Here is a 14602-nt window from a genome sequence, read left to right on the forward strand (position 1 = left end):
AGAGAGAAGCCGGAGAGCTGAAAATGCAGTGAACGCCTCCCTGCACGGGATTTCTCTAAAACGTCTACATGAAATTCTGCAAATACTTTAAGGATTTAATAAGAGTCAAAGGGCCAAATCATTAGTTATGTCTCTAATATCCAAGGGACTCATTCACTTTAAACATTAACTCAACTTTTTTTATACTAGCTGAAGAGCCCGGCGTTGCCTGGGCATAGTAAATATCTGTGGTTAGTTATAGCACCTCACTTCTCTTATTTTCCCATCACGCCTCTCATTTTCCCCATCACATCTTTCATTTTTCCCCTCACATCTCTCATTTTCTCCCTCACACCTCTCATTTTCCCCCTCACTCCTCTCATTCCCCCATAACACTTGTCATTTCGACCTCACATCTGTCATTTTCCGATCACTCCACTATTTTCCCTCACTCCTCTCATTTTGCACTCACACCTTTTCATTTTCACCTCAGTATATACATGTTTGTCATCTCCCTTATATATAGTATACACCTGTATGTCATCTCCTGTATATAGTATATACCTGTATGTCATCTCCCCTGTATATAGTATATACCTGCTGTGTGTCATCTCCCCTGTATATAGTATATACCTGTATGTCATCTCCTATATATAGTATATACCTGTATGTAATCTCCTCCTGTATATAGTATATACCTGTGTGTTATCTCACCTATATATAGTATATATCTGTGTGTCATCTCCTGTATATAGTATATATCTGTATGTCATCTCCTCCTATACATAGCATATACCTGTATGTCATCTCCTCCTGTATATACTATATACCTGTAGGTAATCTGCTCCTGTATATAGTATATACCTGTGTGTCATCTCCTCCTGTATATAGTATATACCTGTATGTCATCTCCTGTATGTAGTATGTACCTGTATGTCATCTCCTCCTCTATATAGTATATACCCGTGTGTCATCTCTCCTGTATATAGTATATATCTGTGTCATCTCCTCCTGTATATAGTATATACCTGTGTGTCATCTCCTCCTGTATATAGTATATATCTGTATGTCATCTCCTGTATTAGACCTCGTTCACACGTTATTTGGTCAGTATTTTTACCTCAGTATTTGTAAGCTAAATTGGCAGCCTGATAAATCCCCAGCCAACAGTAAGCCCACCCCCTGGCAGTATATATTGGCTCACACATACACATAATAGACTGGTCATGTGACTGACAGCTGCCGGATTCCTATATGGTACATTTGTTGCTCTTGTAGTTTGTCTGCTTATTAATCAGATTTTTATTTTTGAAGGATAATACCAGACTTGTGCGTGTTTTAGGGCGAGTTTCGTGTGTCAAGTTGTGTGTGTTGAGTTGCGTGTGGCGACATGCATGTAGCGACTTTTGTGAGATGAGTTTTGTGTGGCGACATGCGTGTAGCAACATTTTGTGTGTCGAGTTGCATGTGACAGGTTAGTGTAGCAAGTTGTGTGCAGCAAGATTTGTGCATGGCGAGTTTTGCGCGTGGCGAGTTTTATGTGTGGTGCGTTTTGAGTATGTGCAAGTTTTGTGTGAGGCAACTTTTGCATGTGTTGCAACTTTTGTGCATGTGGCAATTTTTCCGCGTGTGCAAGTTTTGCATGTGGCGAGTTTTCCATGAGGTGAGTTTTGCACGTGTGGCGAGTTTTGCATGTGGAGAGTTTTGCGCGTGGCGAGTTTTGAGCGGCGACTTTTGTGTTTCGACTTTTATGTGGCGGGGTTGGTGTATATGTGGTGAAATGTGCGCTGAGGGTGGTATATGTGTTCGAGCACGTGGTAGTGTGTGGCGCATTTTGTGTGTGTGTTCATATCCCCGTGGTGGTGTGGTGATTATCCCATGTCGGGGCCCCACCTTAGCAACTGTACAGTATATACTCTTTGGCGCCATCGCTCTCATTCTTTAAGTCCCCCTTGTTCACATCTGGCAGCTGTTAATTTGCCTCCAACACTTCCTTTCATTTTTTCCCCATTATGTAGATAGGGGCAAAATTGTTTGGTGAATTGGAAAGCGCGGGGTTAAAATTTCACCTCACAACATAGCTTTGACGCTCTCGGGGTCCAGACGTGTGACTGTGCAAAATTTTGTGGCTGTAGCTGCGACTGTTCAGATGCCAATCCCGGACATACACACATACACACATTCAGCTTTATATATTAGATGTTTAGTTATTGATCAATCTTTGCAAAATTATAAAGCTTTGTAATATACCCCATTACCATATCTTGATTTTGTTGTTTCTTCAAATTTCATGCTCAAAAAGTGCCAGTTCTACTTCACTTAAATTCACTGGATCGAACTTCAGGTCTAGCAAATATCCATACACCGGTGTCTGCTTCCCTGCTCCCCTATTTTACACTGGGAGAAAGTTTGGAAATAGGGTCTGCCCATAGGAAAAGGAGCTGAGGAGCACACACTGGAGTACAGATATTTGCTAGGCTTGCAGTTCAAGCTACCTAATCTTAGTGTATGACCAAGACAGTTGAAATGTCTAACCTATTAAAGAGGATTGAAGCTTGAGTATCGGTCAAAGTAGAGATGCTCTGTAGACAGCTGGTTCTGAATTATTGCCCCTCACCATTGCAGAGCAGGTTACTGTGTGGCTGGAGGAGAGGAAATTTGGTTGTGGTTCTTTGACTATCTCTGGTTTGGTGGAAGTTAGGGAAAGATGGGTGCTTTTTGTGACTTCTCCTGTCAGCCCAGTGCCAAGCAGCCATCTTGTAATTACCTGTGGCGTTAAAGCAAACTTCTACCCCCATAATAAATGTGGGGCAGCACGGTGGTGGTTAGCACTATAACCTTGCATTATTGGGGTCCTTCGTTCAAATCTCACCAAGGACAACATCAGTAAGGATTTTGTATGTTCTCGTGTTTACGTGGTTTTCCTCTGGGTTTTCAGTTTTCCCCACACTCCAATGACATACTGATAGGGCGTTTTAGATTGTGAGCTGCAGAATATATAAGCTATGCATAATAAATATAGAACAATGCATGCTTAGAACAATGCTAATGTATAGTCACTGTACCTAATGAAATTGATGTTCATTTATATTCATGTCCAAAATGGCCATTGCGGAGACATGGGAACCATGCCTCCAATCCTATTCCATTGATGTGGATGGATGGACCAGTGCAGAAGACAACAGTGCTGTGTCCATCAGAGGACAAGGTGTGATTCAGACAGGCCTCTGCAGTGGCCATTTTGAACATGAAGAGAACCATCAAACTAAAAAAAAACTTCAATGTGCATTTTTTTAAGAAAATTCCAAAATACCATGATGAGCTGTAACTATGATGGCTACTGGACTATGTAGTTTTACAGGACCAGGGGAAATCACAGGTTGCAGAAGTCCAATGTATGATCGCTTGTGTTTTCAAAACCACCTGAAACCTTTCAATAGCTAGAAAAAAACAATGTACCGTATATAATATAAAAAAACTTGTATATAATACATATATTGTAACAATAGAAAAAGAAATGCGGCACTCACCCAGTTTGCAGTGAAGTTGATGTCTTTTATTTTACCATATCGAGGTTACAGACATTTTCTTGGAATCGGCAGGTAAAAAGTGAGGGTGCGGAGAGTGAACAGCAGGACGACGGCATTTTCGCGCACTCATCGCTTCCTACGGGTCCTTGTGGTTGTGGTCATGGACTATCTTTTTGACTATTATATGTGAAGCACCAGTTCCCAGTGGCAAAAAGCAACCGGTTTTTTAGTCCTGAAGGATCATATGTTGTATGCTTTGAAATGCACTACAGCTCCTAGTGCCATTCAATTCTTCCTTTTTTTTTCTTTTTTTTTTTTTTTCTGAGAACCTTTGTATATTGTAACAATACTTACTCTTTAATCTATTTAATTATTTTGCCATTTCTCCCTAATGGGCCTACATGTTATCTAATAGTACAGGAATATTACAGAGCCATGTCATCCAGGAATGGATATTATTTTTTTGATGGCTAAAAAAATACACCATACCAGTGGGGACCAACAGAAAACAATATAACTTTCTACTGTAATACATTTATTTTCACATTTTCCGCAATTGAGAAAAACTAAAATAATGGAAAACCTCTATAATTAGTATAATTTTCATTGCCGAGCTTACAGTAGTTCCAGTCTTCATCAGATTGTAAATGTATTTGCTGCTAGAATCATGACACTATAAGATGAATAGATAGAGATGTATACAGATAAGACGTCGTATAGGGATACGTCAGTTTTTCCATTGCATAGTGTTCACTAGAAAATCTATAACCCGCACCGCAGGAGTTTGTGGTGGAAGAAAAAAAAAAATTCAATATTGTATTTCCTACTCGTATAGTCACACCATTCACGTGTCAATACGGCCATTTTCACGTGCTTAGTCTCCCTCTCGAACATTAATAAATTCAATCTGGCCTCTTTGCTCTCTTAAAAGATTTTCCTTTTCCAATCTGCTTCCAGTCTTTTTAATTCTTCAAATCTTCTCGGTTTCTTAATGAATTTCAGATTAGACAAAAGCGGATGACCATAAAAAGGAAGAAAACAGAAGATTAAATTAACGATGCATGGAAAAACTCTTGTCGTCTCACATGCATGTTTTCGAATCTCTTTTCAGCCATGGATTTCCACGAGAATCTGAATTCCATCGGGGCAAAGGAAGGTTTAAAAGAGAGGAAGATGCTAAAGGCCATTGAGAGCTTTACTTGGAACATAACTATATTGAAGGTAGATATTAGCTGTGTTTCTTCTGTGTTATTTCATTTCTGCTCACAATGTTCCCCTCACGTTTCATCACAGCCTAACCATATGGTCCTGAACTGTTCTCAGTTGGGCAGATTGCTTCTGTCTTCTCTTTCTTCCCCAACAGCTTTGTTCATAATATAGTACAAAAAAAATCTCAGCACACTCTTAAGTTGAATATAAAACTTTTGGGGCTATGTGCACACGTTGCGGATTTTGCTGTGGATCAGAAAAATCCTCAGTGCACATGCTGCGGAAAAAAACGCACAGAAACGCCGCAGTGTTTTTTCCGCACATGTCAATTCTTTGTGCGGATTCTGCAGTGGTTTACACCTGCTCCTCAATAGGAATCCGCAGGTGTAAAACTAAAGGTGTTTTGCTAAAACAGTGCGGAATAATCCGCACACCAATCCGCAACGTGTGCACATAGCCTAAAGAGAATCTGTCACCAGGTTTTCGCTATATTATCTGAGAGGAGCATCATGTAGGAGGTGAGACCGTGGTTCCAGACATGTATCTCTCACTGGGCTGCTTTCTGTCAGTTTGATACAATCACTGTTTTATCTACTGCCGATCTATCAGTCCTCTGAGGACTGCTGAGCCCTGTATATCCCCACCCACATCACTGATTGGCAGCTTCCTCTCTGCACAGGAAGCTGCCAATCAGTGGTGGGGGCGGGGTTACAGACATCAGGCGGACTACATGGCACTAGACAACTAGTCTTCTGGTGAAAAATATACAAATTTTATTGAAAGTACAACAAGCAGCTCAGTAAATGACACATTGTTGGAATTGTAGTCTCTGCCCTTACACTATGCTGCTCCCAGATTTAATAGCAAAAACCTACTGACAGATTTCTTTTCAATTGAATCTACACTTTTCTTTGTCTTTATTTAATAAATCTGTAGTACGAGTGAAGATAAGAAACTTTGAAATATATGTTATTATAGAAGATTGCCAACTTATTAAAAACTTTTTGTTCCCAAACAATTCTCAAAAGCTTGTCAAATATGTCTAAGTGAACAAATAACACCTGTTGCCTTATTAGGGTATGTGCACACGCTGCGGAATGGTGTGCGGATTTTTCTGCACTGATTTTGGTAAATCTGCGGATTTACTGCGGTTTTTGTGTTGATTCCACCTGCAGATTCCTATTGAGGAGCAGGTGTAAACCGCTGCGGAATCCGCACAAAGAATTGGCATGCTGCGGAATAAACAACCCTGAGTTTCCGCGTGTTTTTTTCTGCAGCATGGGCACAGCGGATTTTGTTTTCCATAGGTTTACATGGTACTGTAAACTCATGGAAAACTGCTGCGGATCCGCAGCGTCAAATCCACTACGGATCTGCAGCGAAATCTGCAGCGTGTGCACATAGCCTAAGTCTATGGAGATGGGTGGTGTGGAGAAACTGGAGGTTGTGCTGCTCCCAAATGGTATGAGGAGCACATCCCTTTTTACATCAATAAAGAAATGAGCTCCCCAGACCAATTGGGGGGCATCACAACCCTGGACCAGACCTCAATCAACGAACAATAAACCTTGCCCACTTCTTATCTGTGAACCCCACCAATATTTACGGCCATAGCGGTTTCTCCCCTTCCCATTTTGATAGTTCTGCTGTGCGTCACTTGTCTAATTTACTGCACTATTTTGTGTTATACAGAGCCTGATGAAGAGGCCTAAGTAGTCTCAAAAGCTTATAATTTACCATCTTTTCAGTTAGCCATTAAAAAGGTAACAACCAATCAGGACTCTCAAATTTTAATATTTTTTCATCTACTTGCTAACATGGTACCAAGCTATATTTTTCCAGATGGAAAATTTGCTAAAAATGCATGACAACTCACATAATGGACAAAAATATAGTAAGATACACCTTAATTTCACTGATAAAACTAATTGTTCAGTTGCTTTGCTTGGCTAAACAGCGGAGTAAAACCAATAGGGTATGGTGAGAGAATGCTGTAATGGTTCAAGATTGTATAATCTACCAGATTACATTTTGTGCAATTATCCCTAGTTATCCGCCTGGGAAAAGATTTTGAAAACCACTTAGAATGTTCTAAAATACAGATCCATTTGTGGCTTCCAGTCAAAGTGTGTGTAGTAGATTTGCTTTTGTTAGCGGTCTAAAATCGGCCAGTGTACATGGGCCATAAAGGGGTTTGGTCTCTACACTGTGTTATTACAGTATTTTGCAGATTACAAAACGCACCCCAAATTTTGAGGAGAAAAGTAGGAAGAAAAAACTTTTTGTTAATAAAATGGTGGTGCTTCTTATAATCCATGCATCATATTGCTTGCCGGAGGTTGTGGCTGCGGTGAAGTGGGGTCGCTGCTGGAGGAGGCAAGAGTGGAGGGTTGCTGCAGGTGTTCCGATGTGCGCCACTGCCGGTGTTCGGTGGTGTGGGGGCTCTGCCAACATTTTGTGAAAGCCAGAGCCCCCGCAGATGCATGGGTTACTATGCGGTGGACTCCAGGAAAATGGCTGCCGGGGGCGGCGCATGCGCAGATTGAGATCTCGGCACCAAGATCTTGTGAGATGAGATCTCAGCGCTGAGATCTTATCTCCCGAGATAGTAAGCCATGTAAGTGCGGGGGCTCTGGGCTTTCACAAAATGTTGGCAGAACCCCGCACCACCGAACACTGGCAGCGGCGCACATCCGAACACCCCCTCATCCCAGCTGGCAGCAACACTCCACTCTTGCCTCCTCCAGCAGGGACTCTGGGACCCTGCTCCACTGCAGCCGGTAAGGTATATCCGCATTATAAGACGCACCCCCATTTTCCCCCCAAATTTTGGGGAAAAAGTGTTTCTTATAACCTGACAAATATGGTAATTTACTGGGGCCAAATATACAGATTGAGAAGGGGTTGTCCGAGTAGTGCACAGCCCCTTTAAGCTTGCATTGTATATTATACCCTAGTGCATACCTTTTTGCATTACATATCATGCAGTTGATGGAGGTCAGAGCATTGCAGTTTATGCTCTTGCTCCCCATTGCGAGATCTAATCAACCACTTCAGCATCTTGGCAATACATCTGAATTAGTTTCATTGTGGTTGAACAGTGACCTTTATCTGATCTTATTTTGCTTGCTGATAATAACAAGAATTCAGTTCATTTTTGCCCTCCAGCAGTCCCACATCATTGTTATCAGCTCAGACATTTAGAGCCAGCATCAGGCATGACTGAAGAGATAAATACACGGCAAATTCAGGACATACTGATGCACAGATATGATGTCCCGCATTTTAAAATGACCCTGGATTCACATGTCTACTAGTATTTCCTAATATTTTCTGTAAATTTCTGTGCCAATCTCTACTGCTATCAAAAGATTTATTCTCTCAGGTGAGCCGATGATCATGCTATGTTTTAAATTGGATTGCCTACATTTTTTTTTCTTTACATTTTATTAGATTATGGTGGTAGCCCAGTATTGTTGTTTGTTTTTTTGTTTCTTTTTCCTGCATTTGGACAACACTTGTTTTATGTATGAAAACATTCTGATGTGAGTAATGCTTAACATGGGAGATATATAGAATAGACGCAGTTGGATATTCTCAATTTTGGCCTTGATTTATCTACATTAGATCTGGTGCTGCTTAACTTCAAAATATTACACCACAAATCTCTTCCTAGCTTGTGTCTCTTAAGGTCCATTTTCGTTGCAACATTATCGTGAACAAGTGCTTTTTTTTAGGCTCCTGATCACCCAACAAATGAGTACAAAACCCTTGTTCATCGATTGAAATGTTATTTTGGTTTGCATAGAAGGTCATTGATCTCAGTAGCCCAACATCCTGTGTAAACAGGACCTGTGCTGCCAAGAACAATTCTAGCCTCTGTTACTACAGATCATTCAGTGTGTATCTGAAATGGGACCTGGCTGTGTAACGAGGCTATTAAAGTGATGATCCACTAATAGGGAAACCCCTTCTCAATCTGAGTGTTTGCCCCCGTTAAAACAAAACTCCTATACTCACCTCCCATGTCGGCACGCACGTTCCCAAGGCTCGATTGAGATTATGTAACATGAGCCCCGCATCGGAGGTGAGAATAAATGTTTTTATTTTAACGAGGGGGAAACACTCAGATTGTGAAGGGGTTATCCTAGTAGTGGACAACTACTTTAAGTGTTGTGAATTCTGCTTTTGGGTTCCCTCCGGTGGTGGTAGGTGGTAATGCAGTTGTCCCTGAGTTGCAGTCCTGGTCAGGTGTTTCTGCTGATTGCAGTTCTGACTGGGGTATTTAGGTGTGCAGGATCCATTAGTCCTTGCCAGTTGTCAATTGTTGTTGGGAGGTGTTGGACCTCTGCCTGGTTCCTCCTGCCTTTCTGTGCTATTCTTTTGTGTTTTCTTGTCCAGCTTAGATTGTGTCAGTATTTTCTCAGTCTTGTTGGATTCTCTGGGGTTGCAGATATTCATTCCACGTCTTTAGTTAGATTGTGGAATTTTTTGTATTATCTGCTGTGGATATTTTTTGAAGGGTTTTAATACTGACCGCCTAGTATTCTGTCCTATCCTTTCCTATTGAGCTAGAGTGGCCTCTTTTGCTAAATCTTGTTTTCTGCCTGCGTGTCTCTTTTCTTCTCCTACTCACAGTCAATATTCGTGGGGGCTGCCTATCCTTTGGGGTTCTGCTCTGAGGCAAGATAGAATTCCCATTTCCATCTATAGGGGTATTTAGTCCTCCGGCTGTGTCGAGGTGTCTAGGATGTGTTAGGTACACCCCACGGCTACTTCTAGTTGCGGTGACAGTTTAGGGTTTGCGGTCAGTACAGGTTCCACCTACTCCTGAGAAAGTCTCATGCGGCTCCAAGGTCACCGGATCATAACAGTACAACTGGCCAACAATGAGTTAAATGCATCTCAGAAGAAGGGAAGAAAGAGCCTTTTTTTTCTGTAGCCTGCTTTGTCTTTTCTTCCCTCTTTTTTTCTGGGTGGCTGAGGAGTCTTGTGCTAGCATGGATGTTAAGGGATTAGCTTCTCATGTAGACCAGCTTGCTGCTAGGGTACAGGGTATTTCTGATTATATTGTTCAGATTCCAGTTTTAGAGCCTAAGATTCCTACTCCTGATTTGTTTTTTGGGGACAGGTCCAAATTTTTGAGTTTTAAAAACAACTGTAAACTGTTTTTTGCTCTGAGACCTCGATCCTCTGGTGATTCCATTCAGCAGGTTAAAATTGTCATCTCCCTGCTGCGTGGTGATCCTCAGGATTGGGCATTTTCCCTGGAATCTGGGAATCCGGCCTTGCTTAATGTAGACGCCTTTTTTCAGGCTTTAGGATTATTATATGATGAACCAAATTCTGTGGATCAAGCGGAGAAGACCTTGTTGGTCCTGTCTCAGGGTCAAGAAGCGGCAGAATTGTATTGTCAGAAATTTAGAAAATGGTCTGTGTTGACTAAATGGAATGATGATGCTTTGGCGGCAATTTTCAGAAAGGGTCTTTCTGAATCCGTTAAAGATGTTATGGTGGGGTTTCCCACGCCTTTCGGTCTGAGTGATTCTATGTCTGGCCATTCAGATTGATCGGCGTTTGCGGGAGCGCAGAACTGTGCGCGCTGTGGCGTTGTCCTCAGAGCAGATGCCTGAGTCAATGCAGTGTGATAGGATTCTGTCTAGAACGGAACAACAGGGATTCAGACGTCAGAATAGGTTGTGTTTTTGTTGTGGCGATGCTTCTCATGTCATTTCAGTCTGTCCTAGGTTTACAAAGAGGATCGCTAGTTCAATTACCATCAGTACTGTACAACCTACATTTTTATTATCTGTGTCCTTGATCTGCTCATTGTCATCATTTTCTGTCATGGCGTTTGTGGATTCAGGCGCCGCCTTGAACTTAATGGATTTTGAGTTTGCCAGGCGTTGTGGTTTTCCCCTGCAGCCTTTGCAGAACCCTATTCCTTTAAGGGGGATTGATGCTACACCTTTGGCTAAAAATAAGCCTCAGTTTTGGACACAGGTGACCATGCACATGGCGCCAGCCCATCAAGAAGATTGTCGATTTCTGGTGTTGCATAATTTGCATGATGTTATCGTGCTGGGATTTCCGTGGTTGCAGGTACATAATCCTGTGTTGGATTGGAAGTCTATGTCTGTGACTAGTTGGGGTTGTCAGGGGGTTCATAATGATGTTCCTTTGATGTCAATCTCCTCTTCTTCCTCTTCTGAAATTCCAGAGTTTTTGTCTGATTTTCAGGATGTATTCGATGAGCCCAAGTCCAGTTCCCTTCCACCGCACAGGGACTGTGATTGTGCTATTGACTTGATTCCAGGCAGTAAGTTTCCTAAGGGCCGACTTTTCAACCTGTCTGTGCCTGAACATACCGCCATGCGGAGTTATGTTAAGGAGTCTTTGGAGAAAGGGCGTATTCGGCCATCTTCTTCACCGTTGGGAGCGGGATTTTTTTTTGTTGCTAAGAAGGATGGCTCCTTGAGACCTTGTATTGATTATCGCCTCTTGAATAAGATCACGGTCAAGTTTCAATACCCTTTACCTTTGCTTTCTGATTTGTTTGCTAGGATTAAGGGGGCTAGTTGGTTTACTAAGATTGACCTTCGGGGTGCATATAATCTTGTTCGTATTAAACAGGGTGATGAATGGAAAACTGCGTTTAATACGCCCGAAGGCCATTTTGAATACCTTGTGATGCCATTCGGGCTCACTAATGCTCCATCGGTTTTTCAATCCTTCATGCATGATATCTTCCGGACTTATATTGATAAATTTTTGATTGTATATTTGGACGATATTTTGATTTTTTCCGATGATTGGGAGTCTCATGTGGAACAGGTCAGGATGGTATTTCAGATCCTTCGTGACAATGCTTTGTTTGTGAAGGGGTCTAAGTGTCTCTTTGGGGTGCAGAAGGTTTCTTTTTTGGGCTTCATTTGTTCTCCCTCATCTATGGAGATGGATCCGGTTAAGGTTCAGGCCATTTATGATTGGATTCAACCCACATCCGTGAAGAGCCTTCAGAAATTTTTGGGTTTTGCAAATTTTTATCGCCGTTTCATTGCTAATTTCTCCAGCATGGTTAAACCCTTGACCGATTTGACGAAGAAAGGCGCTGATGTGGCGAATTGGTCCTCTACGGCTGTCTCTGCCTTTCAGGAGCTTAAATGCCAATTTACTTCTGCTCCGGTGTTGCGCCAACCGGATGTTTCCCTTCCGTTTCAGGTTGAGATTGACGCCTCTGAGATTGGGGCAGGGGCCGTTTTGTCTCAGAGGGATTCTGTGGGTTCCTTGATGAAACCGTGTGCCTTCTTCTCCCGCAAGTTTTCGCCTGCTGAACGCAATTATGATGTCGGCAATCGGGAGTTGTTGGCTATGAAGTGGGCGTTTGAGGAGTGGCGACATTGGCTTGAGGGAGCTAAGCATCGTATTGTGGTCCTGACTGACCATAAGAATCTGATTTACCTCGAGTCTGCCAAACGGCTGAGTCCTAGACAGGCTCGATGGTCCTTGTTTTTTTCCCGTTTTGATTTCGTGGTTTCGTATCTTCCGGGTTCTAAGAATATTAAGGCTGATGCCCTTTCTAGGAGTTTTTTGCCTGATTCTCCTGAGGTCCTTGAACCGGTCGGCATTCTGAAAGAAGGGGTGGTCCTTTCTGCCATTTCCCCTGATTTACGGCGGGTTCTTCAGGAATTTCAGGCTGACAGACCTGACCGCTGTCCTGTGGGGAAATTGTTTGTTCCTGACAGATGGACTAGTAGAGTGATTTCTGAGGTTCACTGTTCCGTGTTGGCTGGTTATCCTGGTATTTTTGGTACCAGAGATTTGGTTGGTAGGTCCTTTTGGTGGCCTTCCTTGTCGCGTGATGTGCGTTCTTTTGTGCAGTCCTGTGGGACTTGTGCGCGGGCCAAGCCTTGTTGTTCCCGTGCTAGTGGGTTACTTTTGCCATTGCCGGTCCCTGAGAGGCCTTGGACGCATATTTCTATGGATTTTATTTCTGATCTTCCGGTTTCCCAGAGGATGTCGGTTATCTGGGTTGTTTGTGACCGGTTTTCTAAGATGGTTCATTTGGTGCCTTTGCCTAAATTGCCTTCCTCTTCAGATTAGGTTCCGTTGTTTTTTCAGCATGTGGTTCGTTTGCATGGTATTCCGGAGAATATTGTGTCCGACAGAGGTTCCCAGTATGTTTCTAGGTTTTGGCGGGCCTTTTGTGCTAGACTGGGCATTGATTTGTCTTTTTTTTCTGCATTTCATCCTCAGACAAATGGCCAGACCGAGCGAACTAATCAGACCTTGGAGACCTATTTGAGATGCTTTGTGTCTGCTGCTCAGGATGATTGGGTGGCCTTTTTGCCATTGGCCGAGTTTGCCCTTAATAATCGGGCTAGTTCGGCTACTTTGGTTTCGCCTTTCTTTTGTAATTTTGGTTTTCATCCTCGTTTTTCTTTTGGGCAGGTTGAGCCTTCTGACTGTCCTGGTGTGGATTCTGTGGTTGACAGGTTGCAGCAGATTTGGGCTCATGTGGTGGACAATTTGGTATTGTCTCAGGAGGAGGCTCAACGTTTTGCTAACCGTCGTCGGTGTGTTGGTTCCCGGCTTCGGGTTGGGGATCTGGTTTGGTTGTCTTCCCGTCATGTTCCTATGAAGGTTTCTTCCCCTAAGTTTAAGCCTCGGTTTATTGGTCCTTATAGGATTTCTGGGATTATTAATCCGGTGTCTTTTCGATTGGCGCTTCCGGCCTCTTTTGCTATCCATAATGTCTTCCATAGATCTTTATTGCGGAAATATGTGGTGCCCCTTGTTCCCTCTGTTGATCCTCCGGCCCCTGTGTTGGTTAATGGGGAGTTGGAATATGTGGTCGAGAAGATTTTGGATTCTCGTTTTTCAAGGCGGAGGCTTCAGTACCTTGTCAAATGGAAGGGTTATGGCCAGGAGGATAATTCTTGGGTTTTTGCTTCTGATGTCCATGCTGCTGATTTGGTCCGTGCCTTTCATCTGGCTCGTCCTGATCGGCCTGGGGGCGCTGGTGAGGGTTCGGTGACCCCTCCTCAAGGGGGGGGGGTACTGTTGTGAATTCTGCTTTTGGGTTCCCTCCGGTGGTGGTAGGTGGTAATGCAGTTGTCCCTGAGTTGCAGTCCTGGTCAGGTGTTTCTGCTGATTGCAGTTCTGACTGGGGTATTTAGGTGTGCAGGATCCATTAGTCCTTGCCAGTTGTCAATTGTTGTTGGGAGGTGTTGGACCTCTGCCTGGTTCCTCCTGCCTTTCTGCCAAATCAGCAAAGATAAGTGTCTGGGTTTTTTTCTGTGGCACGCATGCTGTGTGCTTCATGATTCAGTGCTATTCTTTTGTGTTTTCTTGTCCAGCTTAGATTGTGTCAGTATTTTCTCAGTCTTGTTGGATTCTCTGGGGTTGCAGATATTCATTCCACGTCTTTAGTTAGATTGTGGAATTTTTTGTATTATCTGCTGTGGATATTTTTTGAAGGGTTTTAATACTGACCGCCTAGTATTCTGTCCTATCCTTTCCTATTGAGCTAGAGTGGCCTCTTTTGCTAAATCTTGTTTTCTGCCTGCGTGTCTCTTTTCTTCTCCTACTCACAGTCAATATTCGTGGGGGCTGCCTTTCCTTTGGGGTTCTGCTCTGAGGCAAGGTAGTATTCCTATTTCCATCTATAGGGGTATTTAGTCCTCCGGCTGTTTCGAGGTGTCTAGGGTTTGTTAGGCACACCCCACGGCTACTTCTAGTTGCGGTGTTAGTTCAGGATCTGCGGTCAGTATAGTTTCCACCTACTCCAGAGAAAGTTTCATGCGGCTCCAAGGTCACCGGATCATAACATTTAAGTAACCTCTGACTGGCAAACATGTTTCCGATCAAATGTATTTTAACGC

At 42.9% G+C, this 14602-nt stretch overlaps 1 protein-coding gene across 1 annotated transcript in view; it reads left to right on the top strand.

Annotated features, from left to right (window-relative positions):
- PLCL2 (phospholipase C like 2) overlaps positions 1–14602 on the top strand; it is a 252402-nt gene that overhangs the window by 218396 nt on the left and 19404 nt on the right. The window contains exon 6 of the mRNA XM_077268869.1: positions 4621–4730. Within this exon, the coding sequence (XP_077124984.1) occupies positions 4621–4730 (110 nt within the window). The remainder of the gene's footprint in view (positions 1–4620; positions 4731–14602) is intronic.

The sequence above is a fragment of the Ranitomeya variabilis genome, chromosome 6 (assembly GCF_051348905.1).
Source record: "Ranitomeya variabilis isolate aRanVar5 chromosome 6, aRanVar5.hap1, whole genome shotgun sequence".
In the NCBI taxonomy this organism is placed as follows: domain Eukaryota; kingdom Metazoa; phylum Chordata; class Amphibia; order Anura; family Dendrobatidae; genus Ranitomeya; species Ranitomeya variabilis.